General features: G+C 40.6%; 1 protein-coding gene across 1 annotated transcript in view; it reads right to left on the minus strand.

The window, feature by feature from the left end:
* pth3r (parathyroid hormone 3 receptor) overlaps positions 1-19,136 on the minus strand; it is a 37,746-nt gene extending 18,610 nt beyond the window's left edge. The window contains exons 1-5 of the mRNA XM_038990740.1: positions 19,122-19,136; positions 18,679-18,784; positions 16,291-16,401; positions 14,619-14,743; positions 12,881-12,972 (exon numbers count right to left, since the gene is read on the minus strand). Coding sequence (XP_038846668.1) covers positions 12,881-12,972; positions 14,619-14,743; positions 16,291-16,401; positions 18,679-18,784; positions 19,122-19,136 — 449 coding nt within the window. The remainder of the gene's footprint in view (positions 1-12,880; positions 12,973-14,618; positions 14,744-16,290; positions 16,402-18,678; positions 18,785-19,121) is intronic.
* Between the last annotated feature and the right edge of the window lie 1,010 nt (positions 19,137-20,146).

The raw sequence follows: 20,146 nt of genomic DNA on the forward strand, positions 1-20,146 counted from the left end.
CTTACCAAAGCCAGCAAGCTCACCATGTCATTCATGAAAGATCTCAACTTACTAGACATCTGGAGACAGTTGCACCCACAGGATAGGGACTACTCTTTTTATTCACACCCACACAAGACACACACACGCATAGATAACTTTTTACTATCGACACAACTGTTTCATAGAGTGTTAGATGTCGAGTATCTCCCCAGATTGCTTAGTGACCATTCTCCTCTGGTATTATCAATCTCCATTCCTACCAAGGTAATTGGAGCATATAGATGGAGACTAAATTCTACACTCCTAAAGCAACCTGAATTTTGTGCATTCATCAAAGAGCAGATCAATATTTTTACTTTGACAAACAAACCCTCCGCTCCTGACAGTTTCATTCTTTGGGACACATTGAAGGCCTATCTGAGGGGACAGATCATTTCCTATACTAAAGGGCTGAAGAGAAAACACGGTGCGGAACTGAGTGCCCTTGAATCTGAAATCTCAGAGCTAGAGAAAACCTACCAAAGAGGCCCGACTAAAGATCTATACAGGCTTTTGGTAAATAAAAAACTGAAATATAATATTCTGAACACATATCAAGCCGAGAGGGCCATCACTAAATCAAAACAGCGTTATTACGAGCTTGGAGAGAAAGCTCACAAAGTATTGGCATGGCAACTGAAAGCAGAGGAAAGTAAGAGGACAATTAATGCTATAGAAAGTCTTACTAATGAGATATCTTTTGACCCTACTGAAATTAATAATACTTTTAAGAAATACTATGAAGACCTCTACACTTCCCAATCAAGCGATGATCTATCAGAGATCGACTCCTTTCTCTCCTCTCTCAACCTCCCATGCCTGTCAGGGGAAGACAGCGAGCGCCTGAGTGAACACTTCTCAGTTCCTGAATTGTTGGAGGCCATTAAATCCTTACCTTCTAATAAATCTCCTGGGGAGGATGGCTTCCCTCCAGAGTTCTATAAAGAATTTAGGGAGCTGTTGGTCCCCTACCTTATGGAGGTACTTAAAAAAGCCAGGGAAGACAACTGCTTTCCAGAGTCTTTCTCTCAAGCAGTGATTACTGTAATCCACAAGAAAGGGAAAAATCCACTAAAGTGCGCCTCATATAGACCAATCTCTCTCCTTAACACAGATTGTAAACTGGTCACCAAGATGCTATCTAAGAGACTGGAGTCATGTCTTCCCCTGTTGGTCAACCCAGATCAGACTGGCTTCATAATTAATAGATTGTCCTCCAATAATCTCAGAAGGTTCTTTGATATAATTCACCTTGCTAACAAAAACAAAATACCTAGTGTCGCAGTCTCCCTCGATGCTGAAAAGGCCTTTGATAGGGTTGAATGGCCATACCTCTTTCGCGTCTTGGAAAAGTTTGGTTTAGGTACCGTGTTTGTAAATTTGATAAAGTCACTCTACAAATCTCCTAAAGCTAGGATTGCTACCAATGGGATTACTTCCTCCTCTTTCCCTCTCTATAGGGGGAACAGACAAGGTTGCCCAATTAGCCCCCACCTCTTTGCCCTCGCCATCGAACCGTTGGCTGAGGCTATTAGAACGTGCCCTGACATACATGGCTTTGAGGTGGGCCCCCATACCCATAAATGATCACTCTTTGCGGACGACCTTATCTTATTTCTAACAAACCCAGAACACTCCCTCTCTCACTTGCAGATCCTACTACAGTGTTATAGTTCTTTCTCTGGATATAAGGTCAATTTTGATAAAAGCGAAATCTTACCGTTGTCTGTCTTTGACATTCATACCATCAAGCACAAGTTTCATTTTAGATGGTCGCCTATGGGCTTCACATATTTGGGCATAACGGTGGATGGTAACCTGAACAACCTCTATAAACTCAATCTGGCCAGTTTGTTGCAAAAGGTGGAGGGTGACCTTTGTAAATGGATGGACTTACCGCTCACTCTACTGGGTAGAATCAATGTAATTAAAATGAATGTCCTGCCCAGATTTCTATATCTGTTTCAATCTCTCCCTATCCCTGTTCCCGCAGCATTCTTTTCCTCTCTCGACAAGCTGACCAGGCGGTTTATCTGGCACGGCAAAACCCCTAGGGTTGGCCTGGATAAACTGACCCTGGATTACAGTCAAGGGGGCTTAAACCTCCCCAATTTTAGAATGTACTACTGGGCAGCACAGTCTAGGTTTCTGGCTCAGAGGTTTGACAAGGGTCCCTCTCCCTCATGGTTGAACATTGAAACGCTTGAGGTAAATGATGACACTGGGGCAGAATTGTTTTACAAATGGGACAGAAAATCTATAAAAGCCATCACAGACAACCCTTTAAAAAACTTCTTGCCACTATAGGGGGTGCTGTTTTCGCATTAGCATAATTTCCTCTACAGATTAAACTGCCTCTTATTCAATTATTGCTCTTACATATGCATATAATTAATACCATTGGATAGAAAACAATCTATAGTTTCTAAAACCGTTTCAATTTTGTCTCTGAGTTAAACAGAAGTCATTTGACAGCACTTTCCCTGACCAAGAAGAAGAATGCAAGATGTGTATGCTCGCTTCAACGCTCTGCCTATATATGGTCACGCCACCTATGACCCGAAACACACTTCATTCGTCTTCCTCTGGGTGTCAAGAGGACGTCAGAGGAGAAATTTTTTGTTTACCTTGTACTGACGTGAAATAAGACCTATTTCTTTGGCGTGACCGACAACTTCCGGTTCTCTGACTCGCGCTATTTGGAGGTGCGATTGTCTACTGTTTTGCTGCCGTTACGGATGAAAACTATCTCCGTCTCGAAGTTTGTTTGATACATGTGACCATATCATCTTAATGTATGTTTTTTCAATATAGTTTAATCAGATTATTTGAATTTTTTCGGGAGTTTTGCCGTGTTCCGTTCTGTGACTTTTTTTTACTTTGGCCAGTCGACCAGTACATATGCTAAATGAAGAGGGAAAGTTGCCATTATGAATGGATTGAACGACTCATCAGGACTAAGGACACATTGATCAACATTCTGATGAAAGATCAGCAATAGTAAGACCCAATTTACGATGTTATTTCATATATCTGTCGTGCATGTGAACTGGTCGCGGGCGCCCAGCTGGTTCTGGCTGGCGTGGCTATGCTAATTTAGCGCTACATTTTGTTTTCGCTATAAAACATTTAATAAATCTGAAATATTGTTTGGATTCATCAGATGTTGGGCTTTCAATATCTGTACGCTGTGTATTTTTCTGAAATGTTTTAAGATAAGTAATTAGTTATATGCCTTGGTCTCTGTAATTGTTCTGGCTGCGTCAGCACTATTTCAGATTGCAGCTGCAATGTAGAACTGTGATTTATACCTGAAAAATGCACATTTTTCAAAAAAAAACTATGCTATACCATAAATATGTTATCAGACTGTCATCTTATGAAGTTGTTTCTTGGTTAGTGGCTATATATATTTTTATTTAGTCGAATTAGTGATAGCTACTGACGCAGGAAAAAACTGTTGGAGTAAAAAAATTGTGTCTTATGCTAACGTGGTTAGCTAATAGATTTACATATTGTGTCTTCCCTGTAAAACATTTTAAAAATCTGAAATGGTGGCTTTATTCACAAGATCTGTATCTTTCATCTGGTGTCTTGGACTTGTGATTTAATGATATTTAGATGCTACAATTTACTTGTGACGCTATGCTAGCTATGCTACTCAGTGGGGGGGGAGTGGGGGGTGATCCCGGATCCGGGTTGGTGACTCGTTAAAGGTTAATCATACATTCTGTCCTGGCATGGTGCAAACTGCATGAGCTGTTCGGACGAGGGGGATTCCTTTCCCCTAAAACCCCTTTATGGAACAATAGATTGATTCCTATGTTTTTCCAGAATAGTAACTTTAGACCATGGTCTGATAAGGGGATCACTCTTCTGGAACACTGTTACGAGGAGGGAGTTCTTATGTCTTTTGATCAGCTGAAACAGAAATACCACTTGCCTAACAGGGACTTCTTTAGCTACCTACAACTACGAAACTTTATTAGGGTGTCTCTCAAGGGACAATGGAACCTACCTAAGATGTCACCTATTGAACAACTCTGCCACGCAGACCAACCACTGTTCAAGACCATTTCCCGTGTTTACGATGCTCTTATGTCAGGACTAACACTGCCTGGGCTAGATAAACCCCGACTTAGATGGGAAAAATATCTGGGTATTGATCTTGATGAGGGTCTATGGAGTGACCTATGCAGGGATGGTGTTACATCCACATTGAACTCCAGATACAGACTGATCCAGTTTAATTTCCTCCATCAGCTCTATATCACCCCATCTAGACTGCACAAGTTCAACCCTGATATCTCCTCCCTATGTTTTAGATGTGGCTCAGATGAAGGAACATTCCTCCATTCCACTTGGCAGTGTTCAAAACTACACGGTTTCTGGCGGGGGGTATGCGATACCATATCCTCAATTCATGGGGTTGCATTCCCTTTAGACCCGGAGGTCTGTCTACTGGGCAACTTTACTAACACCAATCTTAGGCAAAGCCATACTATAAAGCTAACAGAAATATTGCTAGCGATTGCCAAGAAATGTATTGCCTTGAAATGGAAATTGGATTCCCCCCTGCCAGTTGCAATGTGGCTATCAGAAGTTAATAGTTGTATCCCACTGGAGAAAATTACTTACCGCTTGAGGAATAAGTTAAATACATTTTACAGAATTTGGCAACCTTTTATTGACTATATGGAGAATCTCCCCCCACATCACATTGAATGAATCTCTATATTATCCTTATATAATGTTTCACACGTAATGTATAATATGTAGCCTACGGCAGGTGACCATATGATCCAATGTCTCATTCTAATTTTTTTATTGTATGTTTGTATATATAATTATAATTTGTTTTATTTTTTCTTTCTTTGTTACGCTCATCTGTTACTGTCACTTTGTCCTATTGTTGTCTAATATCTTTTCACGTTTGTCTTGAATGTTGTTAATTGGAAAATGCAAAAATAAAATATATATATATTTTTTAAAGTGTACCGTTAGCTATCTAACGTTAGCTGGCTGGCTCGCTAGCTAACGCTACAAGTATGATCTTATTATTCGTATCTCAGAGCCATTTGCATGGCTAGCTAACATTGAACCTGGTTGGTTTCATGCAGAGTAGTAACGTCATGAGTTGAGATTATGGTTCATTGTTTAGCTACCTAGCTAGCTACATGTCTTAAAACCTTTTGTCAATAGGGGGGCGCTATTTTCACTTTGTAAAAAATCGTGCCCAAATTATACTGCCTCGTACTCTATTCTTGCTCGTACAATATGCATATTATTATTACTATTGGATAGAAAACACTCTTAAGTTTCTAAAACCGTTTGAATTATATCTGTGAGTAAAACAGAACTCATTTTGCAGCAAACTTCCTGTCAGGAAGTGAAAAATCTGAAATCGAGGCTCTGTTCCAGGGCCTTCCTATTCATTTGCTTGAAATCTATGGATATACATGCACTTCATACGCCTTCCACTAGATGTCAACAGGCAGTGGGAGGTGGAATGGGGTGTCTAGCTTGATCTGAGGTCGAACAAGAGCTCTTGGAATGACGTGACCCCAATTTCCTTTGTCTAGCAAGGCTAGGACATTGACATTGGCTTCTGAAAAGCGTTCGGTATAGACGTCTAATAACTCCGGCTTTGATTTTATTTAATACATGTGATAATATCATCGTAAAGTATGTTTTTCAATATAGTTTTATCAGATTATTGAACGTTTATCGGGAGTTTTGGCGTTTTCCGTTCTCTGCGTTTGGTGAAGATGGACATCTTTGCGCCACTTGGCTAGCTAAGGTTGCTAATTCGACAGGCGAAGAGGACATTTTAAAACCAAACAACGATTTATTCTGGACAAAGTACTCCTTGTACAAGATTCTGATGGAAGCTCAGCAAAAGTAGGAACCATTTATGATGTTATTTCGTATTTCTGTGGAAAATGTTTAGTTCTATTTTCCGCCCTCATTGCAGGCGCTGTCTCGCTATAACGTAAGCTGTATGTCGTACTAAAGTTATTTAAAAAAATCTAACACGGCGATTGCATTAAGAACTAGTGTATCTTTCATTTGCTGTACAACATGTATTTTTTTAGTAAAGTTTATGATGAGTTCTTTGATTAGATTAGGTGACTGTCCAAAATATCTCTGAATAATTTTGTGCAGTTTGGCTACGTATTCACATTGTAAAACCACGATTTGTACCGCTAAATATGCACATTTTCGAACAAAACATATATGTATTGTGTAACATGATGTTATAGGACTGTCATCTGATGAAGTTTGTCAAGGTTAGTGAATAATTTTATATCTTTTGCTGGTTTTTTGCGATCGCTACCTTTGCGGTGAATGAATGCGGTTGTGTGGTTGGCTATTGTGGTAAGCTAATATAATGCTATATTGTGTTTTCGCTGTAAAACACTTAAAAAATCTGAAATATTGGCTGGATTCACAAGATGTTTATCTTTCATTTGCTGTACCCCATGTATTTTTCATAAATGTTTTATGATGAGTATTTGGGTATTTCACGTTGCTCTCTGTAATTATTCCGGCTGCTTTGGTGATATTTTTTATGGTAGCTGCAATGTAAAACTAGGATTTATACCTCAAATATGCACATTTTCGAACAAAACATAGATTTATTGTATAACATGTTATAAGACTGTCATCTGATGAAGTTGTTTCTTGGTTAGTGACTAATTATATCTCTATTTGGTCGGTTTTGTGATAGCGACCTATGCGGTAAAAAAAAATTGAAAATATGCGGTTGAGTCTTTTGCTATTGTGGTTAGCTAATAGAAATACATATTGTGTTTTCGCTGTAAAACATTTTAAAAATCGGAAATGATGGCTGGATTCACAAGATGTGTATCTTTCATTTGGTGTCTTGGACTTGTGATTTCATGATATTTATATACTAGTATTTACTTGTGGCGCTATGCTAGGCTATGCTAGTCAGCTTTTTTACTGATGAGGATGCTCCCGGATCCGGGATGGTGACCAAGTAGAAGTTAACAAAAGCCTCCACTATGCAAGTATGCATTTCAATAGAATGTCACTGCGACAACTGTTGATAGATGTTGGTTAGCTACCTGCAGATTCATACAGGGTAGTAACATCATGAGTTGTGATTATGGTTCATTGTTTAGCTAGCTAGCTACATGTCTTAACAAAAGACTGCAAGTAACCATTTCTGGCCATCTAACGTTACTCCGATTTCAGAGCACTCTCGTCTGAGTGTGCCAGAGCGCAGAATAACTGATGAATTTACTAATGCTCAACACCAGTTGAATATGGCCAGTGTCAGTAAACATTGGCAAGAAAGCGTAATTCAATTGTTGCCAGCAGCAGTTAGTCACCACTCCTCTAGATAACATGAATACAGCCTAACCAGCTCTGCTAGGGTGAGTAAAATGGTCAGAGTGCGTTGTTCTCTCATTATGTATCTGGAAGTAGCTAGCAAGCTAGCCAATGTTAGCCAGTTAGCTTGGGTGCTTGACAGCCGTTCTGTTCAACCCTAGTCATCCGCCAGAGCATCCATTGTGCACTCTGAACGCTCCGAGAGTGAACCGCTTTGAATTTACGAACGGACAATCTGACAGCACAGTTGCAGTCACCAACGCTCTGGATAACATAACAGACTAACCATTTCTGCTAGGGCGAATAATGTTCAGTGGGCTGTTCTCTGATTTCTGTCTGGAAGTAGCTGGCAAGTTAGCTTGGGTTCTTGACTGCTCTTTTTTATTATTATTATTATGAACAAAACCAATTCAAAAACAGAAATACAGTTGAAGTCGGAAGTTTACATACACTTAGGTTGGAGTCATTGAAACTCGTTTTTCAACCACTCCACAAATTTCTTGTTAACAAACTATAGTTTTGGCAAGTCGGTTAGGACATCTACTTCGTGCATGACACAAGTCATTTTTCCAACAATTGTTTACAGACAGATTATTTCACTTATAATGCACCGTATCACAATTCCAGTGGGTCTGACGTTTACATACACTAAGTTGACTGTGCCTTTAAACAGCTTGGAAAATTCCAGAAAATGATGTCATGGCTTTAGAAGCTTCTGATGGCTAATTGACATCATTTGAGTCAATTGGAGGTGTACCTGTGGATGTATTTCAAGGCCTACATTCAAAGTCAGTGCCTCTTTGCTTGACATCATGGGAAAATCAAATGAAATCAGCCAAGACCTCATAAAAAAATTGTAGACCTCCACAAGTCTGGTTCATCCTTGGGAGCAATTTCCAAACACCTGAAGGTACCACGTTCATCTGTACAAACAATAGTACGCAAGTATAAACACCATGGGACCATGCAGCCGTCATACCTCTCAGGAAGGAAACCTCTCCTAGAGATGAAGGTACTTTGGTGCAAAAAGTGAAAATCAATCCCAGAACAACAGCAAAGGACCTTGAGAAGATGCTGGAGGAAACAGTTACAAAAGTATCTATATCCACAATTAAACGAGTCCTATAACGACAACCTGAAAGGCCGCTCAGCAAGGAAGAAGCCACTGCTCCAAAACCGCCATAAAAAAGCAAGACTATGGTTTACAACTGCACATGGGGACAAAGATCGTACTTTTTGGAGAAATGTCCTCTGGTCTGATGAAACAAAACTAGAACTGTTTGGCCATAATGACCATCGTTATGTTTGGAGGAAAAAGGGGGAGGCTTGAAAAAAGAACACCATCCCAACCATGAAGCACGGGGGTGGCAGCATCATGTTGTGGGGGTGCTTTGATGCAGGAGGGACTTGTGCACTTCACAAAATAGATGGCATCATGAGGTAGGAAAATTATGTGGATATATTGAAGCAACATCTCAAGACATCAGTCAGGAAGTTAAAGGTTGGTCGCAAATGGGTCTTCCAAATGGACAATGACCCCAAGCATACTTCCAAAGTTGTGGCAAAATGGCTTAAGGACAACAAAGTCAAGGTATTGGAGTGGCCTTCACAAAGCCCTGACCTCACTCCTATAGAACATTTGTGGCCAGAACTGAAAAAGCGTGTGCGAGCAAGGAGGCCTACAAACCTAACTCAGTTACACCAGCTCTGTCAGGAGGAATGGGCCAAAATTCACCCAACTTATTGTGGGAAGCTTGTGGAAGTCTACTTGAAACGTTTGACCCAAGTTAAACAATTTAAAGGCAATGCTACCAAATACTAATTGAGTGTATGTAAACTTCTGACCCACTGGGAATGTGATGAAAGAAATAAAAGCTGAAATAAATCACTCTCTCTAATATTATTCTGACATTTCACATTCTTAAAATAAAGTGGTGATCCTAACTGACCTAAAACAGGGAATTTCTTCTCGGATTAAATGTCAGGAATTGTGAAAAATTGAGTTTAAACGCATTTGGCTAAGGTGTATGTAAACTTCCGACTTCAACTGTATACAAACAAGAGTACATAAATAGACGGGTATTACATATCGAGATACATTTTCAATTTGTCAAAACGTTTTATGTGGGCAGAGAGTATTGCTTTTTTGTTTTTACACTTACTAATAATTTCAAAATCATTTCAATTCTATCTTAAACAAATGAAGAGGGGTTTGTTCTCTGCCCACTTCATTTTATGAGTAAAGAATCTGTCATGAAAAATAAACAAATTAACAATGATAGTTAAATCAGGGTCCATATAATTTGGATCAAAATAAAACATAATATCAGAGTCTTTCAAATTGACATTATTAGCAGTTTCTTTTAAAATCTTATCTCACTCCAAAATCATCTGACATAAGAACAGTCCCAAAATAAATGGTCAAGAGCCTCTGGGTCACAACCACAAAATACACATTTGTTTTCAGTAGCTATTTTGAATCTATGTATAATAAAGGTCTTTACAGGGGTGCTTGACTGCTGTTAGTACAGAACGCTCGGATCAACCCTTAAAGAGATGGGTGGGGATAAAGGTTAAGAGGATGTGAACGATGCTGAATGGGTGTAGACAAAGAAGGGCTCTTCAGTAGTAGTACCAAAATATTCAAAGGCCATTTTCTCAAAAGTGAGTTTACAAGTTTATCAACTTTCAAAGCAAAATGACTTTCCCATTGCTCCTCAAATGTAGTGTATGATATACAATTTTGTAGCTGAGTCTCTACTTTTATCCAATGTAAAAAATATAATTTCACATTTTGCTACATAAGACCGATTTGAGCCTGTCAGTCACATTTTTGGTGTACAGTGAAATTGCCCCTAGACACTGATCTTAGGTCAGTTTTGAATATCCCCCACTAAATGTGTAGTTACACCCACAACCCACACATAAAACACCAGTCTCAACGTCGACAGTGAATAGGCGACTCTGGGATGCTGGCCATCTAGGCAGAGTTGCACAGAAAAAGCCATATCTCAGACTGGACACTAAAAGGAAAATATTAAGATGGGCAAAAGAACACAGACACTGGACAGAGGAACGCTGCCTAGAAGGCCAGCATCCTGGAGTCGTCTCTTCACTGTTGATGTTGAGACTGGTGTTTTGCGGGTACTATTTAATGAAGCTGCCAGTTGAGGACTTGTGAGGCGTCTGTTTCTCAAACTAGACACTCTAATGAACTTGTCCTCTTACTCAGTTGTGCACCGGGGCCTCCCACTCCTCTTTCTATTATGGTTCGAGACAGTTTGCGCTGTTCTGCGAAGGGAATAGTGCACAGCGTTGTACGATATCTTCAGTTTCTTGGCAATTTCTCACATGGAATAGCCTTCATTTCTCAGAACAAGAATAGACTGACGAGTTTCAGAAGAAAGTAATTTTTTCTAACCGTTTTGATCCTGTAATCAAACCCACAAATGCTGATGCTCCAGATACTCAACTAGTCTAAAGAAGGCCAGTTGTATTGCTTCTTTAATCAGGACAACAGTTTTCAGCTGTGCTAACATAATTGCAGAAGTGTTTTCTAATGATCAATTAGCCTTTTAAAATTATAAACTTGGATCAGCTAACACAAAGTGCCATTGGAACACAGGAGTGATGGTTGCTGATAATGGGCCTCTGTACGCTTATGTAGATATTCCATAAAGAATCTGCCTTTTTCAGCTACTATAGTAATTTACAACATCAACAATGTCTACACTGTATTTCTGATCAATTTTATGTTCTTTTAATGGACAAAAATGTGCTTTTCTTCCAAAAACAAGGACATTTCTAAGTGACCCCAAACTTTTGAACGGTAGTGTAAGTATTCAGACCATTTGCTATGAGACTTGAAATTGAGCTCAGGTGCATGCTGTTTCCATTGACCATCCTTGAGATGTTTCTACAACTTGATTGGAGTCCACCTGTAGTAAATTAAATGGATTGGACATGATTTGGAAAGGCACACAACTGTCTATATAAGGTCCCAAATCTGGGGAAGGTTACCAAATAAATTCTGCAGCATTGAAAGTCCCCAAGAACACAGTGGCCTCCATCATTCTTAAATGGAAGAAGTTTGGAACCACCAAGATTCTTCCTAGAGCTGGCCACCTGGCCAAACTGAGCAATCGGGGGAGAAGGGCCTTGGTCAGAGAAATTCAGAGTTCTGTGAAGATGGGAGAACCTTCTAGAAGAACAACCATCTCTTCAGCACTCCATCAATCAGGCCTCTATGGTAGAGTGGCCAGGCGGAAGCCACTCCTCAGTAAAAGGCACATGACAGTCCATTGGGAGTTTGCCAAAAGGCACCTAAAGATCTCTCAGACCATGAGAAACAATATTCTCTGTTCTGATGAATCCAAGACTGAACTCTTTGGCCTGAATGCCAAGCGACACATCTGGACAAAACCTGGCGCCATCCCTATGGTGAAGCACGGTGGTGGCAGCATCATGCTGTGGGTATGTTTTCCAGCGGCAGGGACTGGGAGACTAATCGGGATTGAGGGAAAGATGAACAGAGCAAAGTACAGAGAGATCATTGATGAAAACATGACAACAACCCTGAGCACACAGACAAGAAAGCGCAGGAGTGGCTTCGGGACAAGTCTGTGAATGTCCTTGAGTGGCCCAGCCAGAGCCCGGACTTGAACCTGATCAAACATCTTTGGAGATACCTGAAAACAGCTGTGCAGCGACGCTCCCCATCCAACCTGACAGAGCTTGAGAGGATCTGCAGAGAAGAATTGGAGAAACTCCCAAAATACAGGTGTGCCAAGCTTGTAGTGTCATACCCAAGAAGACTCGAAGCTGTAATCACTGCCAAAGGTGCTTCACCAAAGTACTGAGTAAAGGGTCTGAATACTTATGTAAATGTGATATGTTTTTATTTGGAATAAATTAGCAAAAATGTTTGCTTTGTCATTATGGGGTATTGTGTGTAGATTGATGAGGGGGAAAAACTATTTCATCCATTTTAGAATAAGGCTGTAACGTAACAAAATGTGGAAAAAGTCAAGGGGTCTGAATACTTTACGAATGCACTGTATATAGTGCAAACTAATGGGGCGAACTCGGTGAAGTTCAATCTCTTGCATCTCTGCACAGCATGGCATTTCTTCTGCGCGGCAATCCTGGAGAAAGTGTGTTGCAATGTACGGGCGCAGTTTACAGGGAACATTGCATACCAGTGTGGCAGATTAATCTGATATCATGACGGTAAATAAACTGGAAATACCGGTCTTTATAAGGAGGTCCTAATTGTGCTTATATCACCACAACTAATTATAACCACATCATATTGCTATATACCATTCTTAAGTAAAGTGCTATTATTTACTTTCCACTTACCAAATGTTTTCTTTGGTATTACACGTGCAGTAAATCACCTCTTTCTGAACTGAGTCTTTTAGATTTTCATGTATGGTGGACTAGTGTATTGGTATTACTATAGTAATACTACTGAAGAGGAGCCTTAAAGGGGTCTTACTTGAAGTAGCAGAGAATCGAGACAGCCACCAGTAGGGATACCAGAGAGATGGAGTAGCCAATGGTGTACATCAAGTGTAGCCGCTCAAACACCTCCTAAAAATGGAGAACAAATACACTCAGCAAATGAGCGTGTGTGTGTGTGTGTGTGTGTGTGTGTGTGTGTGTGTGTGTGTGTGTGTGTGTGTGTGTGTGTGTGTGTGTGTGTGTGTGTGTGTGTGTGTGTGTGTGCAATTGTGCATACGTGTCTCTGCATGTGTGTGTGTGTGAATGTGTGTGTGTGTACGTGCTTGTGTGTGTGCGTGTGAACAGGAACAAAGTCAAGAATATGCTGTTCACAAATGGCTACGGTCCACTGCTGAAGACCACAGCTCGTAGTGGGTGAGTATCATGATGGACTGATGAATTCCACATAGGGTTTTGATGTGATTATTTTTTTTATGCCTGAAAAAGATTCTTGCCACAAGCAAAATGCTTGGTCAACACAGGGTTACTAATTCATGCATTGTGGTTGACACTGTGATAACTGTTCACTTCAAATAGACAGAGAGGGCTTTGTTCAGGTGAAAATCCCCCCTCAAAAATAACACACACTACCATTTTAGTCATTTAGAAGCCACTCTCATGCATTTTCATACTTTTTCCTTACTGATCTCCTGTGGGAATCGAACATCCAACCCTGGCATTGCAAGCGCAATGCTCTACCAACTGAGCCACACAGGACTGACACACACACACAAGCGCACAAATGTGACCACACACGCACAGCACAACCACACACACAACCACAACCACACACACACAGTCTTGTACAGCTAACCTTGTGGGGACACACAATTCAGTCCCATCCAAAATCGTATTTTCCCTAACCCCTAACCCTAACCCTAACCCTAACCCTAACCCTCTCCAGACCGGTCGGATGTACAATATAGAAACAGGGCAGAAAGTTGCAATAGGCCCGTGCAACCCAAGTTTTGATTCCAGCATAAACAGAAACTCTCTAAAACCTAACCCTAACCTTAACCCTAACCCTAGAGGGGCTACCAACACGAGGAGGAAGTTGAATAAAAAATAATGTATTTATTTGCTCAATCTGGTTTTGTATTTTTTTATATTTAATTGTATTATATATATAAAGCACATTAACATAGCATTTATCTTTGTCGCACTTAATCCCTTCATCCCTTGATGTAATTTCCAATTATGTACTTACTTATTTAATTGCTTATCTATTCATTTATTGATCCAGTTTGTATGTTTTATTATGATTTATTATATAACATTTGTTTTCAAATTAAACTTGTTTACCCCCACCACTTTATCAACAATTGTCTTCCTCCTGTTGTTGAACTGTCATGGGTGACCCCTCGGAGCTCTCGGCCTTTCATGTTCTCTCACCTTCTCCTAACCAGTCTGATGTACAATATAGAAACAGGGCAGAAAGCTGCAATAGGCCAGTGCAACCCAAAGTTTGATACCAGCATAAACAGAAATCCTCTTAAACCTAACCCGAATTCTAACCTTAACCCTAAACCCCCGAGAAATAGCATTTGACCTTGTGGAGACTAACAAAATGTTCCCAGTAGGTCAAATTTGTGTTCGTTTACTATTCTACACACACACACACACACACACACACACACACACACACACACACACACACACACACACACACACACACACACACACACACACACACACACACACACACACACACACACACACACACACACACACACCTCCTCCTGGCTTCTATGGCTAGACAACAGGTAGGTGGTACACTCAGTGTAGTTGGCCCAGGTGCGGTTGATGCTAGGCACCTGCTCCCAGTTCCCTGAGGCATCACACTGACGATAGGCTTGACCTGGGGGATGGGGAGAATTAGCAGCATTAGTACAATAGCCTTAAAAGGGGCAAAACAGAGCTTTTGCCTCAGGAGGGGCTCTTGAGGTCCCTTAAATACACAGAAATATTGCCCAGAAATTAAAAAGACCCACCTCCCAAGCCCATGAGCAAAAGCATACACTGAGTGTATAAAACATTAGGAACACCTTCCTAATATTGAGTTGCACACCTTTTGCCCTCAGAACAGACTCAATTCATCGGGGCACAAGGTGTTGAAAGCGTTCCACAGGGATGCTGGCCCATGTTGACTCCAATGCTTCCCACAGTTGTGTCAAGTTGACTGGATGTCCTTTGGGTGGTGGACTAATGGTAAATTGCTGAGCTGGAAAAACCCAGCAGTGTAGCCTTGCACCTACTACCATACCCCGTTCAAAGGCACTTAAATCTTTTGTCTAGCCCATTCACCATCTGAATGGCACACATGCACAATCCATGTCTCAATGGTCTCAAGGCTTAAACATCCTTCTTTAACCTGTCTGCTTCCTTCATCTATTTAACAGGTGACATCAATAAAGGTTCATAACTTTCACCTTGATTCATCTGGTCAGTGTATGTCATGAAAAGAGCAGGTGTTCCTAATGTTTTGTACACTCAGTGTATATTGTTAGACTAAAACTGAGGATTGTGTGCTTTTGTTGTATCTTATGTGTATGAACCATACAGACAACATTCAAGCCAGAATGTGATATTAACAACTACTGTAGCTACTAAACTTCCATACTGTCTATTTAAAGCAAGGCTGATACGTGTTACATCTAATGTAATGTGAAGTTAGACTCCTTATGATATAGTTTGGGACTGTTGTAAACACATGAACAAACTTGAGTATGCATGCAGATGTCTGTAAGTACTGTGCAAAAAGAGTACTTGATTTGGGACTGGTGAACTGCATAAACTGAATTTGCATTTCGCAATGTGCACTTATAAGGAATCGAGTTGCTAGCTGTGAGGCTGCTGGTTTTGTTTGGTGGCCATGAGGCCTTTCGTTTGTTTTTTTGTTTTTAGTTTGGGCATGCCTTTGGTATTTTTCCTTTTTGTACATATTTATGTTTTGTCACCAATTTAACAAAGAATAATTCGCTTGGACTGGCTGACCAAGAGGTCAAGAGAGACAGAGCTGGCCAAGGTAGGCTTACTGTTTCCCTGGGAAAATGTACATTCAACACTTAGGCTTATATGCTGATTTCTCACATAGATGCACATAATTCATTCAAGTTACATCATGTAACTAGGCCTATGACCCCTAGACAAAGCGAGTGCAACAATATCCGTAGGCTAGTTATTGGTTTCGTAACACAATACATTTTACATTTAAAAACCTGAAGACCAGTGTCTGCTGGTAAACGCAATCTATCACTGACTTGTCATGATTACGTAAGTGATCGATGTATGTGGACAATGTACTATATTTCCTTCTACTGTATGGGGTTTGTCCATTAGTGTATTTAAAAAGAACAAAGCAGCTATTGAGCTTTAGGTTAGTGATCTAGTCATGAGCCAGCCCACCTCTGTGGTTGAAGTCGTAGATGTATTCTGGACATAGCACCGAGACCAGCTGACTAGGCTTCCCTCTGGGCCAGCAGATAATCCCATCCCACTCCGGTACACAGTCATCTTCTGCAAAAATAGAACAGCACAGATGGCCATTTTGTATGAGTCATTGTGCTCTTACTTTAATAAAAGCAGTAGAAAATTCAAACGACATTTCATTTCATAATATACAATGCATTCGGAAAAACTCAGACCCCTTGACTTTTTACGCATTTTGTTACGTTACAGCCTTATACTAAAATTTATTAAATAGTTTTCCCCCCTCATCAATCTACACACAATACCTCATAATGACAAAGCAAAAACAGTCTTTTATACATTTTTGCAAATTTATAAAAAATGAAAAACAGAAATATCACATTTACATAAGTATTCAGACCCTTTACTCAGTACTTTGTTGAAGCACCTTTGGAAACAATTACAGCCTTGAATCGTCTTGAGTATGACGCTACAAGCTTGGCACACCTGTATTTGGGGGAGTTTCTCCCATTCTTCTCTGCAGATCCTCTAAAGCTCTGTCAGATTGGATGGGGAGCGTTGATGCACAGTTATTTTCAAGTCTCTCCAGAGATGTTTGATCGGGATCAATCCCAGGCTCTGGCTGAGCCACTCAAGGACATTCAGAGACTTGTCCCGAAGCCATTCCTGCGTTGTCTTGGCTGTGTGCTTAGGGTTGTTGTCCTGTTGGAAGGTGAACCGTCGCCACAGTCTGAGGTCCTGAGCGCTCTGGAGCAGGTTTACATCAAGGATCTCTCTGTAGTTTGCTCCGTTCATCTTTCCCTCAATCCTGACTAGTCTCCCTGCTGCTGAAAAACATCCCCACAGCATGATGCTGCCACCACCGTGCTTCACCGTAGGGATGGTGCCAGGTTTCCTCCAGATGTGACGCTTGGCATTAAGGCCAAAGAGTTCAATTATGGTTTCATCAGACTGGAGAATCTTGGTCTGAGAGTGGTCTGAAAGTCCTTTAGGTGCCTTTTGGCAAACTCCAAGCTGTCATGTGCCTTTTACTGAGAAGTGGTTTCCGTCTGGCCACTCTACCATAAAAGCCTGATTGGTGGAGTGCTGTAGAGATGGTTGTTGTTCTGGAAGGTTCTCCCATCGCCACAGAGGAACTCTGGAGCTCTGTCAGAGTGACCATCGGGTTCTTGGTCACCTCCCCGACCAAGGCCCTCTCCCCCTATTGCTCAGTTTGGCCAGGTGGCCAGCTCTAGGAAGAGTCTTGGTGGTTCCAAACTTGTTCCATTTAAGAATGATGTAGGCCAATGTATTCTTGGGGACCTTCAATGCTGCAGATTTTTTTTTGTACCCTTCCCCAGATCTGTGCCTCAACACAATCCTGTCTCGGAGCTCTACGGACAATTCTTTCGACCTCATGGCTTGGTTTATGTCCCGACATGAACTGTTAACTGTGGGACCTTATATAGACAGGTGTGTGCCTTTCCAAATCATGTCCAATCAATTGAATTTACCACAGTTGGACTCCAATCAAGTTGTAGAAACATCTGAAGGATGATCAATGGAAACAGGATGCACCTGAGCTCAATTTCACATCTCATAGCAAAGGGTCTGAATACTTATGTAAATAAGGTATTTCTGTTTTTTATTTGTAATAAATTTGCAAACATTTCTAAAAACCTATTTTTTGCCTTGTCATTATGGGGTATTGTGTGAAGATTGATGAGGATTTTTTTTATTTAATCCATTTTACAATAAGGCTGTAACATAACACAATGTGGAAACAATCAAGAAATCTGAATACTTTCTGAATGCACTGTATCTCAGATGATACGATACGTCTGTAATTAAATTTCTAACAGATGGCCATTCACAATCTGTATCAAGACTCCGCATCATAACTCTACGTCACGTGACCGTGAGTCGAGCTGGTTTTCCTATCATTCATCTCACATCTAACCTTCTGTTACTATGGAAATGCTTCACTCCAGGATATTGGATTGATATCGCTTTTGACTGTACTTGAACAGGACGAAGCGACAAACAATCTTATTTGTAATCAATTACACTTTATCCTATATTGGACTGATGGTGGTTGACACAAGACAAGCTGATTTTACACTTTAACAAATCATTCATAATCTGGACAACCACTGCACCAGAAACCTTTTCTGTCCCTTGATTTTCAGTTGGGTGCATAACTGAAGCCAAAGGGGATCCCAATGTAATCATAAAAAAGTATAGGCTATGTCCTGTAACAGTGTTTCCCATACCTCTCCTCCAATACAACCAGACTTTCCATGTATTTGATGTATTCTAGAAGTATACCAAGGTTTGAGAAACACTGTCCTATAACTTGCGATGCGTTTAAAGTAGTTAACACACCTTTGACTATGGCCAGCTGTGAATGGATTATCCTCTCACACTTGGCACGGGGACCAATCAGGAGGTAAATCTGCTCGTCTCGTGTGATGACATCATCAGAGTCTATCTATGGTAGAGGGACAGAAGAAGAAGAAGATCATATTACCAAGTCAGAACTGTTGACTTGACCCCAACGTGACACATGCCATGATTTAGGCGAGACAGTTGGCTAGCAGCCAGCATATCAACCAGTCAATGGTCAGACTGTCCACTGCTGCGTGTGACATGACATTAAAACGTTGTGATGTCTCAAATGATGTGGCTCTCGAATGACAGTTGTCATGTTCGTGAATCATTGCATTATGTCGTGTTTGTTTAACAAGTAGGATTGTGTGTGCAGACAGGGCGACATTTGTTTTATCCTTCAGGTGTGAAGTCTAAGGTCTATCTTCTTCTTATCTTACCCTTTGTCTGATCATGCCCGTAAGTCCAAAACTTCCACCAATGAAATCTGAGCGACAATTAACCCCTCAATCCAAGCCTGGAAATCCAAACTGAATCGCTCTGTTTCACAGTTGTTTTACTTTATTGACTCAGTATGGCCATCTTCTCATTAAAACCGTGTGTGCCTGTAAAGAGCGGCATTGTTCAAAACTAATTTGTCAGCAATTAGATCACCTTTAACCAATCAGAAAACATTCTAATCCAAGGCTTTTGGACTCCTGGAAGAGCAGCTGTTGTGATTGTTTATTTGGATCCCCATTAGCTTTTGCAGAAGCAGCAGCTACTCTGCCTGGAGTCCACAAAACACAAAACATGACAAGAAACAAAACACTGATACACTGATAAACAAGGAAAGTCACACAAATGTCAAATCTATAACTAGATACAAGCAATGCAACAACAAAAATCATACAAACAATACAACACAAAAAATGTGTGTGCCTGTGTTTATGTGTGTGTCCCCTCACAGTCCCCGCCGTTCCATGAATCGTTTCTCCATCTGTTTTTTGAAGGCTATTGTGCTGTTTGATTGAGTGATTGCAGATGGAAGGGAGTTCCATGTGATCACGGTTCTGTAGAAAACTGTGCATTGCTGTGAATTTGTTTTGGACTTGGGGACTGTGAAGAAACCCCTGGTGGTATGTCTTGTGAAGTATGTATGGGTGTCTGAGCTGAACATTATTTGACTATGCAAACAATCTGGAATTTTTATTACAGTGATATTTCTCATAAAAACTAGAAGAGAAGCAGTTAATCTCTCGTCAACCCTCAACTAGGAAAGACTGGCATGCATGTTGTTGATGTTAGTTAAGTATGTGCAGTTAAGGGCATTGCGTGCTGCTCTGTTTTGAGCCAGCTGCGACTTTGCTAGATCTTTATTTTCTGCAGTTGACCATATTACCGGACAGTAATCAATATGGGACAATTCCAGAGCCTGAATAACTAGTACAGTTGATTTTTTGTGTAAAAAATGCATAACATCTTT

This window comes from Salvelinus namaycush, chromosome 4, assembly GCF_016432855.1.
Source record: "Salvelinus namaycush isolate Seneca chromosome 4, SaNama_1.0, whole genome shotgun sequence".
In the NCBI taxonomy this organism is placed as follows: domain Eukaryota; kingdom Metazoa; phylum Chordata; class Actinopteri; order Salmoniformes; family Salmonidae; genus Salvelinus; species Salvelinus namaycush.